The sequence below is a fragment of the Bombyx mori genome, chromosome 2 (genome assembly GCF_030269925.1).
Source record: "Bombyx mori chromosome 2, ASM3026992v2".
Classification (NCBI taxonomy): domain Eukaryota; kingdom Metazoa; phylum Arthropoda; class Insecta; order Lepidoptera; family Bombycidae; genus Bombyx; species Bombyx mori.
Window position 1 is genome coordinate 8,281,772 of NC_085108.1, and position 24,763 is coordinate 8,306,534.

General features: G+C 44.2%; 2 protein-coding genes across 9 annotated transcripts in view; one reads left to right on the plus strand and one right to left on the minus strand.

Moving 5' to 3' along the window:
* The window catches only part of LOC105841715 (CLIP-associating protein), a 42,943-nt gene extending 32,955 nt beyond the window's left edge, over window positions 1–9,988 (plus strand). For 4 of the 5 annotated variants that reach the window (XM_062673580.1, XM_062673577.1, XM_062673574.1 and 1 more), the window contains 16 exons: window positions 24–131; window positions 372–506; window positions 836–1,020; window positions 1,253–1,369; window positions 1,440–1,558; window positions 1,631–1,761; window positions 1,848–1,935; window positions 2,404–2,520; window positions 2,588–2,690; window positions 2,997–3,107; window positions 3,794–3,873; window positions 4,619–4,763; window positions 5,640–5,737; window positions 5,809–6,020; window positions 6,599–6,745; window positions 7,597–9,988. In XM_062673580.1, the coding sequence (XP_062529564.1) occupies window positions 24–131; window positions 372–506; window positions 836–1,020; window positions 1,253–1,369; window positions 1,440–1,558; window positions 1,631–1,761; window positions 1,848–1,935; window positions 2,404–2,520; window positions 2,588–2,690; window positions 2,997–3,107; window positions 3,794–3,873; window positions 4,619–4,763; window positions 5,640–5,737; window positions 5,809–6,020; window positions 6,599–6,745; window positions 7,597–7,953 (2,253 nt within the window). In that variant the 3' untranslated portion in view covers window positions 7,954–9,988. The remainder of the gene's footprint in view (window positions 1–23; window positions 132–371; window positions 507–835; window positions 1,021–1,252; window positions 1,370–1,439; window positions 1,559–1,630; window positions 1,762–1,847; window positions 1,936–2,403; window positions 2,521–2,587; window positions 2,691–2,996; window positions 3,108–3,793; window positions 3,874–4,618; window positions 4,764–5,639; window positions 5,738–5,808; window positions 6,021–6,598; window positions 6,746–7,596) is intronic. The other variant, XM_038017209.2, reaches the window with a different exon arrangement.
* A 3,281-nt stretch (window positions 9,989–13,269) lies between these two features.
* Window positions 13,270–23,670, minus strand: LOC101736358 (uncharacterized). 4 transcript variants are annotated; one of them, XM_021348369.3, is made up of 11 exons: window positions 23,541–23,670; window positions 23,278–23,352; window positions 22,310–22,436; window positions 21,389–21,504; window positions 20,952–21,033; window positions 19,449–19,547; window positions 18,960–19,088; window positions 18,689–18,882; window positions 18,583–18,613; window positions 17,878–17,942; window positions 13,270–17,684 (listed from the first exon to the last, which is right to left on the minus strand). In XM_021348369.3, exons 3-11 carry the CDS (start codon window positions 22,407–22,409, stop codon window positions 13,329–13,331), a joined length of 5,172 nt encoding a protein of 1,723 aa, XP_021204044.1. In that variant the 5' UTR covers window positions 22,410–22,436; window positions 23,278–23,352; window positions 23,541–23,670; the 3' UTR covers window positions 13,270–13,328. The 4 variants fall into 4 exon arrangements, with proteins under 4 accessions (XP_021204044.1, XP_021204043.1, XP_021204046.1 ...); XM_021348368.3 differs by having other exon boundaries at window positions 23,274–23,352; XM_021348371.3 differs by lacking the exon at window positions 23,278–23,352 and having other exon boundaries at window positions 23,541–23,629.
* Window positions 23,671–24,763: the final 1,093 nt, after the last annotated feature.

Here is a 24,763-nt window from a genome sequence, read left to right on the forward strand (position 1 = left end):
TTAGTACGATATCTCTAACACAGAGTCCAGAGGACAGTTCGGCATGCGAGGGCGGGAGAGGAAGGGACGACGATTCCGAAGCCTCCAGCGTTTGTTCCGAGAGGAGTCTAGACTCGTACAGGAGACACGATGTAAGTAACCTATATTAATTAATAGCCTGCTGGATGCTGGCATCGAAAGACCCAAAGCAGTCGATACGATCCGTCTGACGCTTGAGACAACGCCGCACTGTTGCGAACTCTTAGCGGGCTTGAAGAATATTATTCCACATTTTGTTGGGTCGTAACAAAACAGTAAACAAATAGGAATGCTTTCAAAAAGAAGTGCCTGCTCTGGCCTCGTCACTACTGACGTCCAGTGTGCTGTTACAGAGCATGTCGTGGTCGGGCTCCGGGGCGCGCCTCGGCTGGGAGGGCTCCCCCCCTCCTCCTCCGCCGGCCGATGACATCATCGTGCTGTGCTCTTCCACGCACTGGACCGAACGGAAGGATGGACTCACGCATCTTGTAAATATTATCCTCTTTTTTTTTTCTTCACGAAATTATAATTAGGCGTTGTTGGTGTTCCGCGCGTTAAGGTGCGTACGCGTGTAGGCTGGCTGCCTGTGGTCCGCGGTCGTCACTGCGAACGGCGGTGGGTTAACATTACGTAAGATAAGTATGAACGTCTGAGTAGCGTCTACCGTCAGCCGAGTAACCTGCCGCCTCGTATTACCTCAAAAATAAACACATCTCCTTATATTAAAACATTAACTAAAGAAATTGGGAACCATGACGTCACACGTCGTAGGAGCGTCGGCCGGTGTCCCCGCGAGCTAACATCGTCCACCTTCCAGGCGAACTACCTCAACAGCGGGCGCCTGCTGACGGACGAGCAGCTGCGGCGCCTCACGGAGCTGTTGAACAAAATGTTCGTGGACGCTCACACCAAGGTGTTCTCCCTGCTGCTGGACGCCGTCTGCGAGCTGCTCCTCGTGCACTGGCAGCAGCTCAAGGACTGGCTGTACCAGCTCATGTTCAGGTGGGTGTCCACAGAATGCCACTAGAGTGTAGAGAGATAGCGATGTGAGATTGTTCTAAAAAACGTATTACCGAATTAAGAGATGAAAATAAATAGTTCAATCCAGGAGTCATTCTAAAAGTTTGTGGCTGCTCTGAGGTGCTTTTATAAAATTTGCGAAGAATAACTAATGCAAATTCTTCTTAAAAACACGTCGTCTTGACTTGTCGCCTAATTATTGTTTTAATTCCAGACTACTGATGAAACTCGGCACTGACATCCTCGGCTCGGTGCAGAGCAAGATAATGAAGACACTAGACGTCATACACGAGTGCTTCCCCGCTGAGCTGCAGCTACACAACATATTCAGGTACCGGTCCCCCGCCCCCGCGCCCCAGCCGCACTCTGCAGTCTCTACACTGGTGGTTCGGTTCCCGCAGGTTCCTGTCGGACGGCGCCGCGGCTCCCCCCGCGCGTACCCGCGCCGCCGCGCTGCGATTCCTGGCCGAGCTGGCGCTGCACTACTGCACGCCCGGCGCGCTGGCGCTCGCGCTTCAGGGTCCGTATGCGAGCGCTCCACCGCCGCCCCAGTCCCTCAGCTGTCCCCTAACGCATCGCGCTGTGTCCGCAGGCGGCGGCGGCGGCGTGGCGGGGCGCGGCGTGGCCAAGGTGTGCGCGTTGGCGGCCGACCCCCGCGCGGGCGACGTGCGGACCGCCGCGCGCCGCGCGCTCGCCGCACTGTACGACTGCAGCCCGGCGCACGTACGTACCCCCCCCCCCCCCCTCTCCTCCTCCAGCACCACCCCGCCCGGCGACGCGCTAGCCTCACTAATGTTTTAATGTTATAGTTCACAGCCTTGATGAGCGAGCTACCAGCGGAAACGCAGACATTCGTCAACGGTATAGTGCAGCAACACGTCAGAAGAACATCTAGCAGTAAGGCCAAATCTATAAAATTCTCACTTATTGCATCAAATATTTCTGTTTCATACCCATCAAAAAATTTGAAACTTACCACATTCTAAAGCTTAGTTATTACATTAAGGAAAAAATTTCGGTCACCGTCCTCGTCGCTTCCGACAAAGGGCTCGAGAAGTGAATTAACCTATAGACACAGTCCACTGAGTTTCTCGCCGGATCTTCTCAGTGGGACGCGTTTCCGATCCGGTGATAGATTCTGCGAAGCACTGCTTTTGTTAGGTCCAGTGTTAGCATCACTCCCGGTTTGAGCCCCGTGAGCTCACCTACACGTCAAGGACAAGCTGAAATAGCCTCTCAAGGCTATCGGCACAGGGGACCAAAACATACCAGAGCTCGATATGGTCTTTACAACCTCTGGTTCTAGATGGGAATAAATACCCAGTTCTGATGACGTATCGGCGAGCTAATGTCCGCCCGTTCCAGCCGGCAGCGACAGTCCGCTGCGCACGGCAAGCTCCGCGTCCAACAACGAGGACGTCCTCTCCCGCATCAGGAAAACGACGTCGGAGATACACTCCTACACCGCGCACCATTCTAACGGTAAGGGATCCATCGCGCGCGCAGGCGTGCAGCGTGTGGCGTACTGACGCACTGTGTAATGTTGCAGCGGAGTGCGGCAACTACACATCGAGTAAAGACTCCGGTATCAGTCAGATGTCGGACCTCACGCTGGGGAACAAGGGGCACAACGGAGTGCCTAATGGTCATGCGTGAGTATTTACTTGTCTTTGGCTTTGTAGCTCTGATTAATGCCCACTGAGTTTCTCGCCGGATTTTCTCAGTGGATCGCGTTTCCGATCCAGTGGTAGACTCTGCGAAACATGGCTCTTACTAGGGTTCGTGTTAGCAACATCGTCAGGTTTGAGCCCCGTGAGCTCACCTACTAGTTAACGCTGAAAAATCATCTCAAGGCTATCAGCATAGGGAGGAAAAAAAAATCTGATTATTGTTCCGTCGGCTTTAGGATTCGAGTCCGTAACACAGAATATATAATAATAGTTTTAAACCTTAAACAGAGAGGCAATAGGACGTGCCGCTTCAGCAGACAGTTCCGAAGAGGCGAACAGCACTAAAGAATCGTCGCCCATCCCGGGACACAACCGGCTCGACTACCAACTGCAACACGGGTGAGTGGTGGCCTCCATGATACCTTGGGTCGGTCGGTCTAGGCCAGTGGTCGGGGAACTTTTTTAATTATTACCCCAAAATACTTTTGTGTAAGTTAATATTATCCCATGGCGAAGAACAAAAAAAAACGAAATCGCTTCTTTTCAGCATCTTTCATATTATAGCCCCCAGATTATATTGAAAAAAAAAAAAAAAAAAATCGTTTCATTTCATTTCTTTTCATCAAGTTTGAAATCACAACGGAAGTTTCACTTCAATATATACTTTTTATTCACAAAAGTTTTATTTATTCCCCCAAAATTTCATTTTACCCCATTTGGGGTAATTTACCCCAGTTCCCCGACTGCTGGTCTAAGCCATCTTAAACAAGCATTATCAATAATTAATAAAAGCAAAGAGACTTAAATATTACCATATGATCAACCGTCTGTGTGTGACCCTGACTTCATTCACTACTCGTCTTATTGTGTGAATGTTTCACGAGACATGCACAAAATGTTAATTCATTTTTAGTTTTTTATCAAAGTTTGGAAGCTGCTCGATCATGTGTAAGATTCAATTTCAGTGTGAAAAAGACTTTATTTTTGTGAATTGTTACGGAAGGGTCTGTGTTCTTGCCCATAAAAGGCATTATCGTTACGGTTCTGATAAACAAAGTTTGCTAACACAATGTTGTGATGTGCAGGGACTACACCGGCAGTCAGCTGGGACGCGACAAGGCCAGGCCCTACGAGGTGGACGAGCACGGATACATCATCACTAAATGTGAGTGGACCCACGGGTGTCCGTGTGGGAGCCGCGCTGGGGGACACGGGGGCCGTGGAGACCGAGACCAGCGACAGTTCGGGGGATTCCAAACTAGAATTTGTATGACATTGGTGCTAAAAACAGCTGGCGGCCGGGTCAACGCCCCCACAGTCTCGTATAACGTGGAGAACTGCCCCGTCTTACAATATTTTTTTATTGCTTAGATGGGTGGACGAGCTCACACCCCACCTGGTGTGGAGTGGTTACCGGAGCCCATAGACATCAACAACGTAAGTGCCGCCACCCATCTTGAAACATGAGTTCTAAAGTTTAGGTTTAAACAGTACAACGGCTCCTCTTCCTTCGAACCAAAAAGTATAACTACTTCACGGTAGTTATAGGCACGGTGGTAGTACTTACTCCTGCGAACTCACAAGTACCGATCAGTTATTGCGCAACCCGTAAAAATTTAATTTGCGCGTAGTCATTCCTTCATCGTGGAACTCATTCGTGAATATTTGTTAAATACATATTTCATTTGAGGGATTGGTGCCCGCCTACGGGATTCGAACCCCGGTACAGTCGCATCACTCGGTACAAATGCACCAAGTGCCCTAACACGTCGGCTACGACTACTTGCGGGCTCAAAAAATGGATGACCGAACATAGTAAAAGAATAAGTTCACCCGGACCAAGCTCCATTGTTGTCTGGGCTCCGTAAGCGTTTACACGACCGCCGGACTGAGCGCTGGAGTGTCTCCAGGTGGATTGGGCGAGGAGGCGGTGCTGGAGGCTCTGTGTGCGCTGGACGCCGTGACGTCACCGCCCGAGCGCTGGGAGCAGCTGCTGCTGGCCGCGCACGAGCTGCTCAAGTACGGGGACTGCTCCAAGCCCAAGGAATACTTCAAGTCAGTCTGCTCAATTGATAGCGTTTATATATTGAGACATAGAGATTTTTTTTGGTACAATTTTTCCTTATATAGGGAAAGGCAAGGGGATCTAAGCCCATACAGTCTTGTCTGTTCTATTGAGTCATAGAGATGTAGAGGAACCAAAAATCTAAATTAATTTGAAACGTTTTTGTGTAGTTCTGATTATCTCTGTAGCGTGTCCTGAGTTGCATGAGTTGTGCTTATTGAAGTGAAACTTCTTTTTGTTATTTTTTTTTTTATTGCTCTTGTAGGCAGACGAGCATACGGCCCACCTGATTGGTGAGTGGTTACCGTCGCCCATGGACTTCAGCAATACCAGGGCAGAGCCAAGCCGCTGCCTACAAATCTAAATTCTTTAGAATCGTGATTTCAAACTCAAAATAAGTCCACAGAGATACAAACACATAGATGTATAGGATTCAGCCGGCGAGAGAACGAGATAGAACACAAACGTTTTCAGTGTAGTGTTTTTTAATACAGTGCCATCTATGAATTTTGTTAATATTAATGTGTGTATGAAACCTCTTGATGTGAATTTTAATTTAGGATTATACGTGAAGTTAAAATATCAATTCACAGAGGGCGCTACCTCATACTATAAAAGATGATTTACAGTTAAATACTAATGATAACATTTTACATTTATATGTACTGAGACATTTAGGATAATTGTATTTTAATTTTTGAAGGTTTCACTTCTACCACGTGTGAATTGCACACATGTTTAAATTATATCAAAATTGGCCAAAAAGTGTAGTAGTGTGGAGTCAGCGACCCAGTGCTCGGACACACGTCCACTGCAGTCTCTCGCTGCTGTCGGTTCACATACTTATATGAAATGGTTATGTGCAGGAACATAGTTCGTGTAGCGCTGGCGGCGCTCTCCATCGAGGACAACTCCGGGGACAAGGAGAACACTGAAAACGCGACCAACGCGCACCAGACATCCGGTCAGTACCCGCCCCCTCCCCCCCAGCGGCGCACCGCCCCCGCGTACTCTAACGTGAATATATCGTTGCAGGCTGGGGGACGGCGAACGAGCGAGCAGCCGCCGAAGCCGTAAAGGTTCTGATCTGGTTGTGCCGCAGGCCAGAGACCAGACCCCAGTGGCAAGAGTACTTCGATCTCATCCTACTGAAGCTCATCCAGGCCTACGAGTCTCTGAACAAGGAGGTGATGCGGGCGGTGGAGGCCGGCATGCCGCACATCGCTAGGGCGCTGCCCGCGCTGCAGGTAGCGTACTATACTACACTCTAACCCACTGATGGGCAAAGTACAGCCCGCGGAAGTATTTAATCCAGCCTGCCGAGAGTCCATCCATCCTAAATATTCTAATCAGCATTTTGGCGCGTAAAATAAAAATGACGTTTATAATTGAAAATCTTCGAATTTTTAATGAAAGCTCAAATTCGTCAGGGGTGTTTTGAGCTTTAATTATTTCATAATTAACTTGCCATCATTATAATCATCTCGGCAGTGTGTCACAGGTATTAGTTTATTTATTGAAAAAAAAAAACCATTCTTTTCACCTATCTATATCACACACCTAAGAAGGCGTAAAAGTAAAAGATATTTTGTTTATTGAAAAGCTTTAATACAAAATGCATTTTTTTTATAATTCTGGCCCTCCTCTAGAATTTCTTAAACTTGGTGGCCCGCCATTAAAAATGTTTGCCCATCACTGCTCTAACCTGTCTCGAACACACAAGAAACCGAAATAGAATATTTGGACTGTCACTACTTAACTTACTCATTTATATTAAACACTAAAAAAATTGGAAATATGTATATCTGAAATCTTGTATCGCCAGGTGCTCGCCCTGCTGAAGCCAGTGATCCGCACGCGTGGCTACCCGACCTCCCTGTGCGCCCTCAAGCTCGCCGGAGAGGTCGCCAAGGCGCGCCCCCACGAGCTCACCGACGACATCGTGCAGCAACTCATGGAGGGGGTCAGCCAGGTACCGAACTCACCCCAGCCCCACCCGCACTCGTGCCACACTTGAAATCGTTACGCTCAGCAGTTTCTGCGGAGACAAGAGAGAAAAGTAATTGTACGGGCCGGCGCGCACATCATATTGCACACCGATGCATTTTACATCAAAGTCATTCATTTTCGAGTCAGTTCGTGTACCGCCATCAGCAAGGCGTCGCGTCCTCGAATAATGTTATTTTTATCATATAAATAGTCACCGATCAGTGTAAACATATCAATAAACAATTAATCAGTGTTGGAGTTGTTATCATTAACACAACAGAAGGTTGTGTGGATGTTTGAAGTCGTCGTGGCTTAACGGATAAGACGTCCGATGCATTCGTGTTGAGCGATGCACCGGTGTTAGAATCTCAGGCGGGTACCAATTTTTCTAATGAAATACGTACTCAACAAATGTTCACGATTGACTTCCACGGTGAAGGAATAACGTCGTGTAGTAAAAATCAAACTCGCAAAATTATAATTTGCGTAATTACTGGTGGTAGGACCTCTTGTGAGTCCGCGCGGGTAGGTACCACCACCCTGCCTATTTCTGCCGTGAAGCAGTAATGCGTTTCGGTTTGAAGGGTGGGGCAGCCGTTGTAACTATACTGAGACCTTAGAACTTATCTCAAGGTGGGTGGCGCATTTACGTTGTAGATGTCTATGGGCTCCAGTAACCACTTAACACCAGGTGGGCGTGAGCTCGTCCACCCATCTAAGCAATAAAAAATAAAAACCGTACATCCCTTTTTTGGTCCTTCGGGCCGGATTTAAACCAGTGACCTATGGATAATTATGGAAAATATATTGAAGTAAAGTTTTTTAATTCCCCAGCTGGCGGACCACCAGAACTCCGCGGTGCGCAAGGCGGCCGTGTTCTGCATGGTGGCCTTCACGTTCGCGCTGGGCGAGGCGCGCATGCAGCCGCACCTCACGCACCTCTCCGTCAGCAAGTACCGCCTCTTGCAGGTGACCACACAACGCGCTCTCTCATACATGCCTGAACTAAGATATATGTTCTGGAAATTACGTGAACTGCAACAGAACAGCATTGAAAATTTACACGAACTTTTTATTTTTTTTTGCTTCATTTGTTTGGAAAACAAACAGTACAAAACATATTTAAAATGGTATACAAAAACCAAACAAGTTTCCATGATCAACATCACACATGAGCGAGAAAGTGAATAAAGGAAAAAGAAATAAAATAAATTTAAGTTTTTAAAAAAGCATCCACATATATATATTTATGTATATATATATTTCTTAATAATACACGTTGGACCTAATTCACCTTAAAATATTCCAAAATAGCATTTCTATATGCCGCAAGTAATAAACAAAAGATGTCAGCTTTGGAGAACTTAGTATCATGTACCCTACGTTACTGATCTACGTAAAAAAAGTTACCATGTTATTAGTAAAAATTAACAATTGGTTTACGGACTAGCGGGAGTGGAGGAGGCCGGGTCGAAGCACCCTAGCCCTGCCGAGGGAGGGTCAACGTCAACGATCTTGCAGGCTTAGGCCGCATCTGACGTTTGCCTTGTGCTTTCTATGAGTTTAACAATACGTTTCCACACGCGCCCTCCCTCCCCCCTCCCCTGGAGCCCGCACGTACTCTATACAATAAACGTTATCGCAGGTGTACATCAGCAAGCAGCGCGAGGAGTCCACCCGACAACAACACGCCAACAGCGCGACAACGACGTAGCGGAGGACGCGGCGCACTCGCACGCGCGCCACGCAGACGTAACACGCGCTCGCCGACCGGTGCTGCCATCTCTCTCGCTCGGCTGCCGCTCCTCTGCAGCGAGAGGGGGACGGCAGCACGCGCCGCCGCTCGGATGTGGCGCCCCCGGCCTCATACATATGTCAGTCATATACAACAACTGGACAGAGCATCTCGACTGGAGCACCACATCTGCACTGTGGAGCCGCGGCCTTCCACAGAGCACCGCGAACCTCCTGAGCTGCTGACGGTAGGGGCGGCGCCACTCCCGCCACCCCCCGCCCGCACACCGGCGCGGACGCGTTGCTCGTCTTGTGTCTAATTAAATTTAACAAAAAAAAATCAAATTGATTGTTTCGTTTTATTAAAGATTTAACAACATTTAATGTATATATAAATTGTATAATATAAACAAACTCAACACAAGTAACGCGTCTGTAACGCTGCGTCCGCGGTCGGAGCGCCCGGGGACCCCTTCGATATTGACTCGTCGCGCATCTGCTGCTGTCGCGACACGGAACTATTGAGGTGTTCGTGACGTAACCCTACAAACAGTTGAGGAGTCGACGCGGCCAACGAACCCCAGCGGACCTCCCCAAGGGGCAGGGAACCTGGGGCCGACCGCGCTCTGACTAGATTATCGGGATACAGCCGCCACTTAGAGCGTACACTAAATTGGGACAACGTGAGTCGTCTGCTTCAAACAGGCGACTCGCAGCGCGCCGGCGGGATGCTGCACGCATCCTAACGTTACTAACGAGATACGGACACGCTCGCTTCCAGCACGCCCCCCCAACCCCCCGCGCCGCCTCCACGGGGTCTTGTACTAACTACAGACATTCTACGCGATTTTATTTGAGATTAAACTCTTCTCGTCTCTTTCTGGTGGCGTAGTCCGGGGGCGCTCGGTCCTGGGAGTGCTTTACAAAATACCAATGAATAACTATTCGATATCCACATTGCACCGCGACTTGTAGCGCTCGAAGCTGTCCGCTAAATCTCACTCCCTGCATCCTTGAGGTCCGCGTTGAGGCCGACGAGCCTCCCGGTACACTTGTTGTATTCGTGCGAACACAACAACCGCCGCCGTTAACGGAACAATTATTCTGTTGGAATAATGTTTCGTTTGATTCCACGTGGAGTTAGAAACTCTCAAACTTGATAATACGCATTTTATATTATTAAAAGATAATTATTAATGTTCTTATTTGTTTTGTGATTCATTTAGCGTTAGTGAGCTTTAGTGATCATAACTGAGCGTAGCGTAATTTATTTAATTGGCTTTATAAAAGGAAAACTGTGTTATACTAAATATAAGATGACGGCAGGTCCAACGCTGCGTTCGTTGATTCCAACCGGAGGGAGACGCTACCGACAACATTTATTAATTAACATTTGTATTATTTGTACTATTATTACTCTTATTTTCTAATTTTTTTGTGTTTATAATTGTTTTCGATTATATTCGTGAATAAAAACGAGGATTTTAATACATCCGGTTTTATTTTATTTCCTTTCTAATTGAATATCACGATTATACACTTCTTATTTGTTGAATAATGTAGGCCGTGAACGTGCCACGTGACTAGCGCTCGTCCACAATGTACTGGAGCCCGTGGACAACAGCTCAAATAAACAGGCTCCGACTTGAAGAGCATTGCTTCGTGGTAAAAAGAATCTGGACAGCACCACGGCGTAATTCTTATGAGCTCAAAATCTACCTTTCCGCGCAAGATTAAATGTGCAGTTCTGACTTTTGTATAGTAACTCCACGACACCGTTTTTTTTTATAAAGTTTTTATGACCTGGTATCTAAGACTTTTAAGTCATATCTTATTTTATATTTTATTTTTATGTAAAATGATAATATGGACTGAAATGAAATAAAATGAAGATGATTAATTTGAGATCAACTGGGATGAAATGAGATGCGATGATATGGGATGAAATATAATCTCAGTAAAATGGTGGTCGTTTACTGAGATTTTTTCAGTGGACTTTTTGGAGGATCCCGAGAAGTTACGTCTAGTGGCTTTGATTCATTTTCCCACATTTGTGCACTTTCACAGATATTAAACAGTTAATAAATCACCGTTATTACACATTTAAACCCGAAGAAACACTAAATAGACAAAATAAAACAAATCACACAACTTCACTCCTCGCGTTCCCGCCAAAAAGTCCCCACGACGCCGTGCACTCTTCTGCACATAGACTATACACTTAATATATTTGAGCTTTGCACTCACCGAACTATTTTATAAAGTACATAATAATATATTGCTGTGAGGGTACGAGTAACGCCATGTATCGTCGAATAGCAAAAATGGATATAGACAACTGGAACATCACTTGATTGTTCTGGTGACTATTTATTCAGTGTTCCAGTTGTATCAAAGAGTATTTTAAGGTTCAAGAATATTCTCCGCACAAGTAAACGAGTCTAGAACATTTCTTGTTGTTCTACAGAATTGTAGGTATTGTCGAAACGACTACAAAAGCGTGCTCTAGAGCAGGGGCTACCAAACTTATTTTGTCTACTGCCCACTTTGAGAATAAATTATTTTGAGCGCCCCCATTTTTTCACCCACCTAAACACCACTATAGCGAGAGCTCAGTCATTATCTAAGAGTCCCCCTAGATGAAATTACAAATCGCCTCCCAAGCCTCTTCTACACAACGCCCCCATTTTTTTCTGGGTCTTTTACCACCCCAGCTTAGGCCTGCAGCGCCCACAAGGGGGCGTTATCGCCCACTTTGGGAAAGACTGCTCTAGACCATCAGCTTAGGTAAGAAAAAATTGGCGGCGGGAATTCTATTCAAAGCGAAGTGACGCACGGATCATCTCGAGAAAGTGAAGAAGTGAATTGTTATAGTGAAGTCTACCCTTTAATTAATTATTATAATAAATAAATTCAGTTTTATTTAGATAGGGAATAGTACTCCTACCAGGCCGAAAGTTCGTGCAGTACCGAGCCGGGGTCCAGGGGCAAAGCCTTGGCGGGGGTAAGGGGGAGACCAACCCCCCCCCCCCCACTCATAAAAAAAACATATTAACTGTTTTTAAATTTTTAAATAAACTACTACTAATGGAATAAGAACTGTCTGATGAACTCATCTTTGTTTAATACTTCACTATAAAATTTTATTGCCTTTTGTTTATTTCACTTTTACACTAAACACAGTATTGCAAATTACCCGAGCACAACAATGGCGGAGAATTTTAGGTGCGTGAGAGCAGACGCAGACACTAACGCGCATGCGCACCTGTCAGTACCCAGGGAGGAAAAGTTACACTTTCTTCCCTGTACAACGGGACGAAAACCGAACTTTCGGCGTAGGAGAATAAATAAATAGTTTTTTATTTATACTGAGCCTGACGCCGTCGTGGCCTCAGGGATGCGCGCATACCGCTAGAAGTAATAGTGTTCTGTGGCGCATACCGAGCGATGCTATTGTGCCGGTGTTCAAATCCCCCAGACAGGTGTCGATTTTTTTAAATAGAAAAACGGACTTAATGCTTGTACATGACTTACCTCCGCGGTCAAGGAATAATATCGTCTTATAAAAATCAAACCTGCAAAAATTATAGTTTGCGTAGGTAATTAATTACTGGTGGTAGGGCGTCTCGTTAGCCGGGACGGATAGATTTATTATTTTTTTGAAGAAATAATGAAGATATCGGCCCATTCTGCGACATACAAATATTGTTTTTTTTTCCCTACCTTTTCGCTAATATCCTAAGAGGTTATTTCAGCTACGCCCGGACGGGCAGGTGAGCTCACGGGCTCAATCTGAGAGAATTTGCTAACACTAGCCCTAGCAAGAGCAACGCTTCACAGAATTTACTACCGGATTGGAATCGCAACATAGAGAAGATCCGGCGAGAAACTCAGTGGGGCTGTGTCTATGGGTTAGTTGAACTCTTCGGTTCGACGAGGACAGTGACCGGTGCTTGAGAGTCCAAAAAGGACCAAGAGTGAATCCGGGGGATCCGACAAGACATGTTTCGCGACGGCGGCTTTGGGTTGTCCCGTCGCGGTCAGATAAGTAATTAGCGGCGGCTACAATGAGAGGGTTTTCGTGTCGCGCTGCTTACTGCTCAGTAAGTTTTGAAGTCATTCGTATCTGGCGATGTACCGGTGTTTCGAATCCCGCAAGCAGGTACCAATTTTTGTAATGAAATACGTGCTTAACAAATGTTCATGATTGACTTCCACGGTGAAGGAATAACATTGTGTAATAAAAATCAAACCCATAAATTATAATTTGCATATATAGTGATTGTATTCTTAAGTCCGCACGGGTAGGTACCACCGCCCTGTCTATTTCTGCCGTGAAGCAGTAATGCGTTTCGGTTGAAGGGTGCGGCAGCCGTAACAATACTGAGACCTTAGAACTTATATCTCAAGATGGGTGGCGCATTTACGTTGTAGATGTCTATGGGTTCCAGTAACCACTTAACACCAGGTGGGCTGTGAGCTCGTCCATTCAGTTAAGCAATAAATAAAAAAAAGTAATTTTTGCATTTGTTATCTAAGAAATTAAACATTATAAAATAGGATCAAATATACCAGAATTAAAAATTCATAAACCAGATCATTTAAGCTCGTCTCAAGAGTGAAAGGTAACTTGCAAGTTGGTGCACTTTTAGTGTTGACTCATCGGGGGCGAGAAGTTTGTGAGTGAATAGTAAAATATATTAAAAGCAGTGCTACGGACGCACTTGTACGAAAAGTTTAATAAGGCACAGTAACAGCAAAACATAACAGACATTTAAATTTATATTCGAATATATTTATGATCTAAAATTTTTAACAATGTTTTCAAAATTCTAGTAAAAGCACGGATAAAACCTAAAGGGCATACACCTATGCATCTCCATAGGAAAATCTTCCATGTCATAGCAGGCCCGCATTCTTCTTTTACCGCTGAACACTCTCTCTAAGCATCTACACCTGTATTCCTCTTGTTCTTCGACTTCCTCTGGATCTTCCAGGTCTAGCCGTCTTCGGAGAGACGCTATCTTTTGCCTGTCGATAACACGAGTTGGTTTCTTTTTCAGTGGGGGATATTTGGGTTGAATTTCCTTACTCTGAGGAGTAATGTACGCTTGATCATTGACTGCTTGTTCCACCTCTTCTGGTATATCATCCGCTTCTGGTATATCAGGTGTTTCGGGGGGAACTTGAGATTCTGTCTTTGGTCCAGTTTGGATTGTAACAAGTACATCTTCAGGTGTGCCTAACTGTCCAGGTTTTAGTTTTATAGATCTTTTTGACACGCTGTACATATCTTGGTTACTGGGACCGGCAATTTGACTGCTATTAAGAACTGGGGTAGCCTGGTTCGGTTGTTGGTTAATGGAAAAATTAGGACTAACAGAAACAAATTGCTTTTGGAAATTAGAGGCGGAAGCATCGTGTTGAGGAGTACTTGCCACATACCCACGTTGCGTAACGTTACTAGGGCCAGGAATTTGACAGGGTTGCATAAACATTTCACCTTGCTTGGGGCTTTGAGGGTAAACATGGCTAGATTGCGTTCCTGGTGCCTCCAAGACTTGGCAGCAGGGGGGAGGTTGTTGTTGGTAAATTTGACTATTGTTCAATTGTGGTGGAGGTTGCAGATAGTCAATGGCCGACTGTTGCAATGTATTATGTTGAGTGTGTTGCGGTACAACTTGACTCATTTGCTGATAGTGCGGTGGTAGCTGATGAGACCTCTGAATGTTTGAACTTGGTGTTGTTTGTACTTGACTCTGTTGATTCAGTTCCTGCTGGCCGGCACCGGATGCTGTCTGCTGACAACATGACGGAAATTGACTAGTTGCCTGAATTGACTGGTAATCGCGGAGTCCAGGTGGTGCCTTAGTTTCTTCCAATGTAAACCACTGCTCGGGTGTCACCTCACGTCTCTCATTCACATAGGGAATGTTCTGTTGATATGGACTGTCATGTCTGTCACCCCCTACTATCATATACGAGCTCTGATCTTGATTAGCATCAGCGTAGCTCGAGCAATACGCCATGTTTTGAGCGAAATGGTCATAGCCCTGAGGATCCTGAAATGCTACTGACTTCCTTTGTGTCATAAAACCAGCTTTGTTTCGATTTTTCAATCTATTCAAGAGTTCGCCTGCCATGAACTGGAGCTCGGCAGTTTCGACCCTCAGATGTAATTTCTGTAGAACCCTCAGCGTTTCTTGTTTAATTTCCAAATCAATTGCTTCCTCGCTCGTATTCGGACGTTTTTCAATATCGTGTATTTTCTTCGTCAACAAATCTCTAAGCCTACGCTGTTGTACACACTCGTAATTATCTTCCGACTGCACAAGTGGAAGATCAGAAAACCAGTGATCAATGTCCATGCCTAGAAGTACTTCGTCCACTTCGTCTTTCATCTCATCGTCAGTCGGAAGTGGAACTCTCGTCAGGGCATTCATCACTTCATCTTTAATTCGATCAAAATCTAAATTATACAAAGCAAAGCCATGGGTATTTTTAATGTTCTCGACCAGTTCATTGACCCGGTTAGCTACTTTCTTTTTAAACATATTAGCTTGAAACTTATCTTCTTCGTTGTATTTCGTGAAAAGAATAAAATTATCAGCAATGGCCATTTTCAGCATGTCGTCGTACAGTCGTTCAGGATCTTCTGCTTGCATATCGATGGTCATTAAAGGAATATGATTTGTGATGCTGTGAACTAATTGTTGTTTGTAAGAAGATGAATTCCTCGCTGCTTGTGCTATCATATTGTTTGCTTTGTCGAGTAGTTGGGGTTTTAAAGTTTGCATTGCTTTTGTAAGTTCCTCCGTTTGTGGTAGACAACTTAGTAATCCATCTATTTCGTCTTCTAAGACATCTTGACAGTAGACGGGGTTGTTAAATTTTGTTGGCTCCAGTTTCAGCTTGCTCACTGCTATCATTATGCCATTAAAGATACCTAATCTAGCTTTATCACCAATTGCTTGTTCTTGTGGATTGGACGAAGAAATAGGAATTTGTTTGACCCAGTTCTGTACGAACTGTTCAAATTCATCTTCTATTTGCGCGAGAGGTAAATTTGGAGACGCGTTTGTTATATTACAACACGCATTTCTGTATTGAGCACCGTCATGAGAATTTGAAAAATTTGGATACATATTCTGTTGCATTTGATCAGGCAAGGGGTATAAATTCATTGGCCCAGAAGCAAAAGTTGCAGGTCCACTCATTCTTCTACGACTGGGTGATTGTCTTTGTGTGGGTTGTTGGTTAAAACTTGCAGAACGCGGTCTAGAGGCAAATGTTTGATTATAATTTGATGGCCAAGATTCCCCAGATGCAGGAAAATTTCCAAGCATTCTTCTTCCTTCCCAAAGATTATTATTGACAGGATTTTGTATTACATTCCCACCTAAACCTTTTGGACTTAGTGATGAAATTTGGTTATAGGATAAATCAGTAAGTTGGTTTTGAACGAATGTCCCAGAAGCATAATTACTGGAACCACTCATTCTGCGCATATTATGAGGAATGTTTTGAACATAATCCAAACGACCACCGGGTATTGCTTGAGCATATATCGGCATTCGACCCACACTGCCTGCATTGTGTATCATAGGGCCAGAAGCGAATGCTGTTGGACTTGACTGACGTCGATACTTCGGGGGGTTCCTGTTCTGTGCTGGGTAGGACGGTGCGGGTGCATAATTAGATGATTGGTCGGTGCCAAAACTATGGCTCAATGCGGGCGTGTAATTTTTGGGTGTTGATAAACTAGGCCCAGCATGCGATGTAGGCTGGGCAGTACAACACGGTGGTAGACTGGATTTCAAGTTGCCAGGGTTCTGTGACAAAGTCAGCATCGGGACTGGAATACTACGAATCGTCTGAGACAATACATCTGCATGGTCCAAAGCGTTAGAAATCTTGTCATCGCCAACCAATTCATGAATCCATTTAAATATTTGAAACTTTAGATATTCCAGTTCATCTTCATCAGATTTCCTTTTAGAAGGATTCATTTCTAAATATTTATGTCTGTCTATGATGTCGTCGGTCAAATCATTAACAGCGACTTGTCTGAAGATCTCACTGAGGCCGGTCCCCGTGACGCTGGTCAGCCACTGCTCTACAGCTTGCACAAGCTGATTCTTGTAAAATTTTAAATTGATGTCTATATCCCGTTCATTTATTGGAGCGACACTAAAGTTATCAGATTCGTTCAAACCCTGTATTGAATTTTGAGTGTTCTGAAACACTACATAATTCCGGGGGTACATTGGAGGAGGTCCTTCAAATACTTTTTCACAAGTTTGTTTTATGAGCTGGTCGGTATACTCAGCTGCTTGATTGTTGGTGAAATCATTTTTCATCATCAACGCCATTATCTCTATTTCTACTTTATTCTTTGTATCAACGTTATTATTCTTACAGATATTAATGAGTTTGCTTGTCATGTCTTCCAAATTAGCGGTTTTAAGTTTCAGTTTATTTTTTTGAGTAAATTTTATTAAAGATTTCTTTATTACTTCACTTATAATTTCCTTTGTTTCAGTTGTATCCTTATTAAGGGTAGCTAATGTAAACAAATTTTGCAGTCTATTTAAACAAAATGAAGCCAATTCATTCAGACTAGGACCACCATCATTGAGATTGTCAAACATATAATCAATGAGTCGAAAAGTTTTACGTTTCATATTGTTATCATTTAAGTGTAATAACTCCATTAGTGACTGTGTTAATAACTCTGTCTTGTCTATAGCCGGAGATTTCTTGGAGCAATTGTTTGTTCTACTCTCGACGGTCAGAACATTGTCTAGGCTCAAAGAATCCAAATTAAAACTAGCGGTCCTGCGAATCATCCTGTGCTTATCCATATCGTGTCGTCGACTTTTACTGAAGTTAGATTGTTTCTTGGAGTCTTTAAATAAGATATCACCAAATTTAGAGTACGCTACAATTTCTTTTAACAGATCCAGAATATCTTTGTAAATGTCTCTTTTCACAGCCACGTCTCCCAGAGACTTGCATTTCCTGAAAACTGTATTAAGTGCTTGTTGTTGGTGAACGCCTGTAGGAGTACGACGAGACTTCTTCAAAGTTTGTTTTGTTACGTTTTGTTGTAGTCCCGAGACCACTGCGTCGCATCGCGTCGCGTCCTGAGGATTTCGTGAGGCTTGCGGGGACAATGGAATTGCTACCTAGAACAAGGGGATTACTTTAAAGTACCAAGCATATGCTTATTATAAAATAAGCTGAATAAACAACTTCAAAGTTCTAAGGGAAAGAAGTAGAATAATCTTGACTGTTATTTATTTGTGAGAACCAAATTGAGAAGTGCCATAGCGCATCACAGACTGAAAACAAGTTTAACATGTAGAAAAGTTAAATTACGTTCCGCTTCAAAGGTTCCATTCTTGGTGCAGTCTCCACTTCCCTCGACATTGTTTGTACTGAAGCTGGAAACAAAAGAATTTACCATTAGATTATTATTCTAAATTTTGTAGGGTTCGAAGGCTGGGGCAGCCGTTGTAACTATACTGTGAACTTGGAACTTATATCTCAAGGTAGGTGTCGGCATTTACGCTGTAGATGTCTATGGGCTCCGGTAACACACCAGGTGGCTGTGAGCTCGTCGACCCAACTATGCAAAAAAAACTGTTTAAATCTGTTTCATAAAATAATAATTGTATGTTACACAATTTAGAAATGTAAGATAAATACGCATGGACGTTGTCGGCCTTCGCCAACCAGTCAGCTGGTTTACTTTGGCTTACGTTATATAAATAGCTCCCAATAGCATTTAGTGTCGCTTATGGCATCACATATCTTTTCTATCCTTTTTCCTTCTTTGTGCCTGTGCTCGCTGTCCTTTGAGAATAAACTAAAAGTGTATTAAACTGTGCGAGTGGTTTAATTTACTAACGCACCGTTGCACATTGGTGACCCCGTCATGATCTGATCACGCAACCTTCCGATTTCCTCCACAACTTCCACACATTTGCGTCGCAAAGTTCAATTATAACACAAGAAGGGGCAAACCACTATTAAATGTAGACGGACTCGATCACGTAGGATCAAACCTTAATGATCACTTACCCTGAGTTTCAGACGTGACCGTGGCAGACTTCTGAAAAACAAAAAGAGGATATGAAGGAGGCTGAAGAAATAACAATTAAATTAGGATTCCCACTTCACGTCCGACCGGTGCACGGCGACACTTCTCTCCCTTCAAGCTTTCCACTCGTCTAACGTTACAGCTTCTGTCGTGGCCCCCGGGCCCGTCTCTGGTTGGCTCATCGTCTCTGTACTTGGGTTGGTGTGCTGTGCTGCTGCGTGATATCCTCCAACTGCTTGTACCAAACTGCGGCTGCCTAGACGGTGATCTGCTCAGACTGCCTGGAATACCAGAACTAAATCATTGTAGAACTGGTTCGGTCAGGATTAGAGAGCAAGTTACTCTCTTACTTACTTACCATGTTTATCTGGACTGTGAGTGTCCAGTCTCTCTAACACCTCGTAGGAGGGCTCCGGAGGGAGAGGACGTCGAAGTGATCTCGCGAATGAATTGAACCCATGAGACGAGCGCTCTCTTGGTGGAGACCCTGAGTGGGACGAGGTGTAATTAAACTGGAAATCAGTAGCAATGAGGATACTGTATGACGTGTGTGGATTACTTGTAACGCATTTATTAACTTTATTTACTGATGGTAGGACCTCTTGTGAATCCGCACGAGTAGGTACCACCGCCCCGCCTATTTCAGCCGTGAAGCAGTAATGCGCTTCGGTTTGAAGGGTGGGGCAGCCGTTGTAACTATACTTTAGACCTAAGAACTTATATCTCAAGGTGGGTGGCGTATTTACGTTATAAATGTCTATGGGCTCCGGTAGTCACTTAATACCGGTTGGGCTGTGAGCTCGTCCACCCATCTAAAAAAATACAACAACTAAACTATAATAATTACCATAAAATGCATCGTTAGCTGTCGAACCTAAGGCTCTGCTCCCGATGGGACTGCGCCCCCCTGCGAGCACGCCGCTGCCCACTACGAGATTGTCATCACCTGACATTTCAATCAATTTATATTTAAGTTCTAGCAGGTTCTGCGCAATGCAACTTTCTGTTCAATCTGTTCTATGATGAGATTTTGCTTACTTACGCCGTTCAGTGATGCACATGTCGATTAATATCTAATAATAATGATAATAATAAACAGCTGGGAACAAATCAGGCACGGTCATTCGGCCCCAATTAACGATTCCCAGTATTATGAGTAGGTACCAGAAACTGATAAACATACTTATAAGTGTTTAAATATTTGAAAGATAAACAGCCAGACAAAGAGCAAACAAACCTGTTTATACAATACAAATACAATGTTTGTCCGATGTAGGAATCGAACCCACGACCCTCGGCGCGACAGTCAGGACCGCTAACTACTTCACCACTGAATCAATCAAGTCAATCTTAATTTTATAAACTAACTGTCTTATAAGTATAGGTATCCGCCCGATAAGAGATCAGGGGGGTTAGGGGGATGTTAGGATAATGTAAAAAACAAATTTTACTTCGTCTAGTTATACATTAATGATGTGTAAATTATAACTTATGAAAGTTTTTTGTAAGCAATGCGATTCTTTTAAACTTTAATTGTACATAATGTTTTGTTAATGTACCTAGATATTGCACATACGGTGCTATAAACTCATTATGTATTTTTAGTAGGAGAGCTGGCACCAATTTTTGGGTAGGTATTTGAGGCAAGCTGAAAACTTGTCACATACCTCTCCTATTATATTCGAACACGGAATTGCAGACCTGGCTGGTGAGTAGTGGGGCTAAATCAACCCCTACATTTTTTAAAATATTAATTTTTTTCCCCAAAAATATATTTGAGGCAATACGCAATTTATATATGTTGCAGTGTAATACTTAATATATACGAAAAAAAATAAGCCAGACAATTTAATCGGGGTTGTAACATTACCAGACGCGTGCAAAAAATTTTTTGGAAAAAAATTATAAAAAATGTTTTTGAGGCAGCTTGAAATTTTAATGAAGTGTTATTTATAGCTAAAAAATAAGATTCCCAAAAAGACAGATAATTTCGGTAGGGCTTTCTACCTGCCAGGTGATCAAACAAATAATGGATGGGTACGGGCCTGTACTGCTATAGACAAGCTGTAGTGTGAGAGAGAGCGCATATCGACAGCTGTCTTCGTATATTTTTATAAATCTAGTTTTGCGATTTTATATTTTAATCATTGGTTTTTTAATACGTAACCCTTATTAATTTTAAGATGAAAAAGTTTTAAATTTCCGTATAAGTAAATTTTGACTTGGAATACTGTCAGAGAAAAAAAAACAATAGTTTAGTAGCAATGTCATCGTCAATAGTACAAGTGAGGATTGTATTGAACGAAGACATATGACCGGCCAGTAGAGGCAGCGCGTGCGGAGCCGTCACCTGGTCTGACGCCGCGTCTCTGTGGAGGGTATTCCGTGAGGAGTTCGCAGGGAGAGGTCGGCGCCACGCTGCAGTGCGACATCTGAGAAGATCGCGTACCTTATACCGTATTTAGGAAGCTCAAAACAGAAATAATAATTTGCGTAATTACTGGTGATAGGATCTCTTGTGAGTCCGCGCTGGTAGGTATCTACCACCGCCCTGCCCATTTCTGCCGTGAAGCAGTAATGCGTTTCGGTTTGGAGGGTGGGGCAGCCGTTGTAACTATACTTGAGACTTTAGAACTCAAGGTGGGTGGCGCGTTTACGTTGTAGATGTCTATGGGCTTCAGTAACCACTTAACACCAGGTGGGCTGAGAGCTCGTCCATCCATCTAAGCAATAAAAAAAATTGAAGATTTTGAACAAAATGAAGACGTTATTAGAATATCTACTAGCCTGGTAGACGGTGGCATACTGTCCGTCGGTGGCCTGCGAGGCGGAGTCCCGGCAGCTGCGGGTCGCGGCGGGGTGCTCCCGGGGGCAGCGGGGCGGCGGCCCTGGACACGCCGCGGCTTCAACACAAACATCTTAAATGAGTGTGAGCTATTGGGATCTAAGGGAACGATAATAATAACATTTTTTTTCTATCTAAGCCTTGAGAGGCTATTTCAGCGTAACCTTAACTAGTAGGTGAGCTTACGGGGCTCAAACCGAAGTGTTGCTAACACGAACCCTAGCAAGAGCAGTGCTTCGCAGAATCTACCACCGGATCAGAAACGCGACCCTCTGAGAAGATCCGGCGAGAAACTCAGTGGGCTGTGTCTGTGGGTTAAATCGCTCGTCGAGCCCTTCGTCGCAAGCGACCGGTTTGACGAGGACGATGACCGGTGCTTGTGGTACCTAAAAGCACCGTTAATGGATCAAGAGGATCCGTAATGACGTACTTTGGGCGACGTCGACTGTTTACCATTCGGTCTAGAGAATCGGGTATGTAAAATTACAGTTGTGTGTTACACAGCAGGTCGCGCGCCGGCGGCGGTACTGGTAGAACGGAAGATCGGCGCCGGAAGACTCCTGACATATTAAATTCAATGTCAAAAATAATTTTATATTGTCTCTTGTACCGCGCGTAATGTAACACAAATAGATGAAACGCGGGGTCAACGGTCTCGCGGTCAAAGCGCCGCGGTCTGCAACAAGACTTCACTACACATGACCTTAGAGTATCGGTGGGCTTAGCTCTGCCCCTGACATTGCTGAATTTCATGGCTGACGGTAACCACTCATCATCAGAGGGATGTCTGCTCGAGCTCAGAGCTCATCCCATGACCACGAGGTATCAACCACTCAACCAGCTTAACACAGTGTGCAGATTACCAGCGCTGGGCATGAGTGTATACTGGCGTTGTCCGTCGTGCAGGGTGACGGACAGGCCCGCGTCCCCCACTCCTCGGACCACGGCTACCATGCCGTCCATGCTGTAGGGCTAGAGCGGCGGTATGTGCTGCAAATTATACGAACAGTTTCCATTAAATAGACCAATTTCTCAGCGCACATTTATAGACGATCTCTGATGTTGAGTGGTTATTGATGGATGCCACGCATCACAGGAAGAAGGAAGATTAAGCATTCCACGGCCGGACTATGTGGCACCCGCGCGCTATTGTCATCGGAGCAGACATAAGGACTTACTACAAGACTCCGAGTACCGATCTAACCAGCTATTCATAAAAGGAAATGGCTCTTCTGTTGATCTGAACTGGTGGTAACACGTCTTGTGTGTTCGCACGGGCAAGTACGACCGCCCTGCCTATTTCTGCCGTGAAGAGGTAACGCGTTCCAGTTTGAAGGGTGGGGTAGCTGTTGTACTGTAAAAACACCTTTTTTCTCATCATCTCGGCTCTATCAGCGCGCCCCTCACTGCCGGAAACTTTTTTTTAGGTTTGAGAGATTACTGGTGGCTTGGAGGCGTTTCCAGTTTTACCAGGGCAGATGAGCAAGCAAGGGCTCAGCCAGGAGGGGTGGGATTTGCTAACAGTTACCCGAGCGCCTCCAATGGAGACCTGCATGGAACTGCTGTGCTCATCCAGTTTCAGAAATCATTTCGATTTGGTTGCTGATCTCCAAAATCGACGGTAACCACTTATCATCAGATAAACTCGTCTGCGTTAGATGGCAAAAGCCTATGTGCGGTCCGGGTTACAGTCAGTATGATCGATATATTATGTAGATAGGGGCTGTGTCTGCGTCTGTTTGTTCTTTTCTTCCTGGTTCTCACAAAAAGTTTAATAACTTTTAATAGATCGTATTTTGTGAACGCAATGCTATTTGTAAAACGCACGGACATCTTCAACAGCTTCAAGGAACAGCTCGGTGACAGCTTACAGCACGACTGCCACTCCTCCAGACCACTCGAGTTCCTGTAACACATTACATCCACTGGTCGCAAGAACTAGCACAGTATTAAAAACATTCGTTTTTACAGTCTGAGCCGGTCGCATACCGTGAAGAATACAGATCTTAAGCTAGGTTTGCTCTGCGGTCGGATTTGGCTTGGCCAACTCGACTATCGCGCAATGTCTAAATTAATATTTTAAAAGTAACTTACATTGCTTATTAAAAAGAAAAATTGAAAAAACACAAGAGATTTGAAATTGCAGCCACAAAAATTTAATAATCTTTTCTTAAAACAATTGTCAGAGTATCAACATCTGTCATAATGATTATATTCTATCAGGTGACAATTCAAAAAGAAAAGTATTTTTCTTTTTTTTGTACCTAATCGTGAGTGGTCATTCTCATTTAAGAACACCATCATATCTATCTTCTTCTTCTATTTATATAAAAATGAATTGCTGTTCGTTAGTCTCAAATATATTAAGTGTATAATCTATGGTTCGTTAGTCTCGCTAAAACTCGAGAACGGCTGGACCGATTTGGCTAATTGTGTTCTTGAATTATTTGTGAAAGTCCAGAGAAGTTTTAAAAGGTAGATAAAATATGAAAATGCTCGGAATTAAATAAAAATAACAATTTTGTTTTTCCTTTGACGTGTCCCCCGTCGGACGGATTCCTTTTGTTTGTTTTAAGTTTAAGTATTTTATACAAAAGCTTAGGACTTTTATTTATCGATTGAGGCACTACGAAGTCTGCCGGGTCAGCTAGTATTCAATAAATAAACAAAATAAAGGCGAGTTAGAGCCAGCCCGCTGCTTAGCGCGGAGGAGTGACACCTTGTCGGAAGAAGGACATGGATCAGTGAGCACCGAGAAGGAGAATTCCATTCCAGGTCCGGACGGTGCGCGCCAGAAACTATTTCTAGAAGAATTATAGACTAAAGCTGTGTTATCTAGTAGCAGGGATGAACTCAGCTGCACGGCAGCTGGTGTAGTCAAAGATACTATACACCACTACAGGGTGCGGTGGTGAAAGGAGATGAGGGGAGGATCACTTCAAGCAATGGTTGCGAATACGCAGCTTCATTAGCGTTTGAAATTAATTTAAAGTTTGTCTCGCGTACTTACTCTAACTTAGCCTCTAAATGTTGGGTAAATTGGTCTTGTTATTTTTTGAAGTGAAACTTCCTTATCGGCGTTGGAAAAAAATTTACCGTCACATTTTTCGGTTACGCGTCACATTTTTCCGTTACGCGCCATCTTTTTGAAGTGAAACTTCCTTATCGGCGTTGGAAAAAAATTTACCGTCACATTTTTCGGTTACGCGTCACATTTTTCCGTTACGCGCCATCTTTTTGAAGTGAAACTTCTTTATCGGCGTTGGAAAAAAATTTACCGTCACATTTTTCGGTTACGCGTCACATTTTTCCGTTAC

Bases quoted from the DNA above. Each gene is read 5' to 3' on its own strand.
- LOC101736358 (XM_021348369.3), bottom strand. From the start codon at position 22,409: ATGGACGGCATGGTAGCCGTGGTCCGAGGAGTGGGGGACGCGGGCCTG. The intron at 18,614-18,688 runs GTCGGACGTGAA...TTTGTTTTTCAG, and splicing joins AGAAGTGTCGCCGTGCACCG to AAGTCTGCCACGGTCACGTC. The intron at 17,943-18,582 runs GTAAGTGATCAT...TTTTGTTTCCAG, and splicing joins GGTCACGTCTGAAACTCAGG to CTTCAGTACAAACAATGTCG.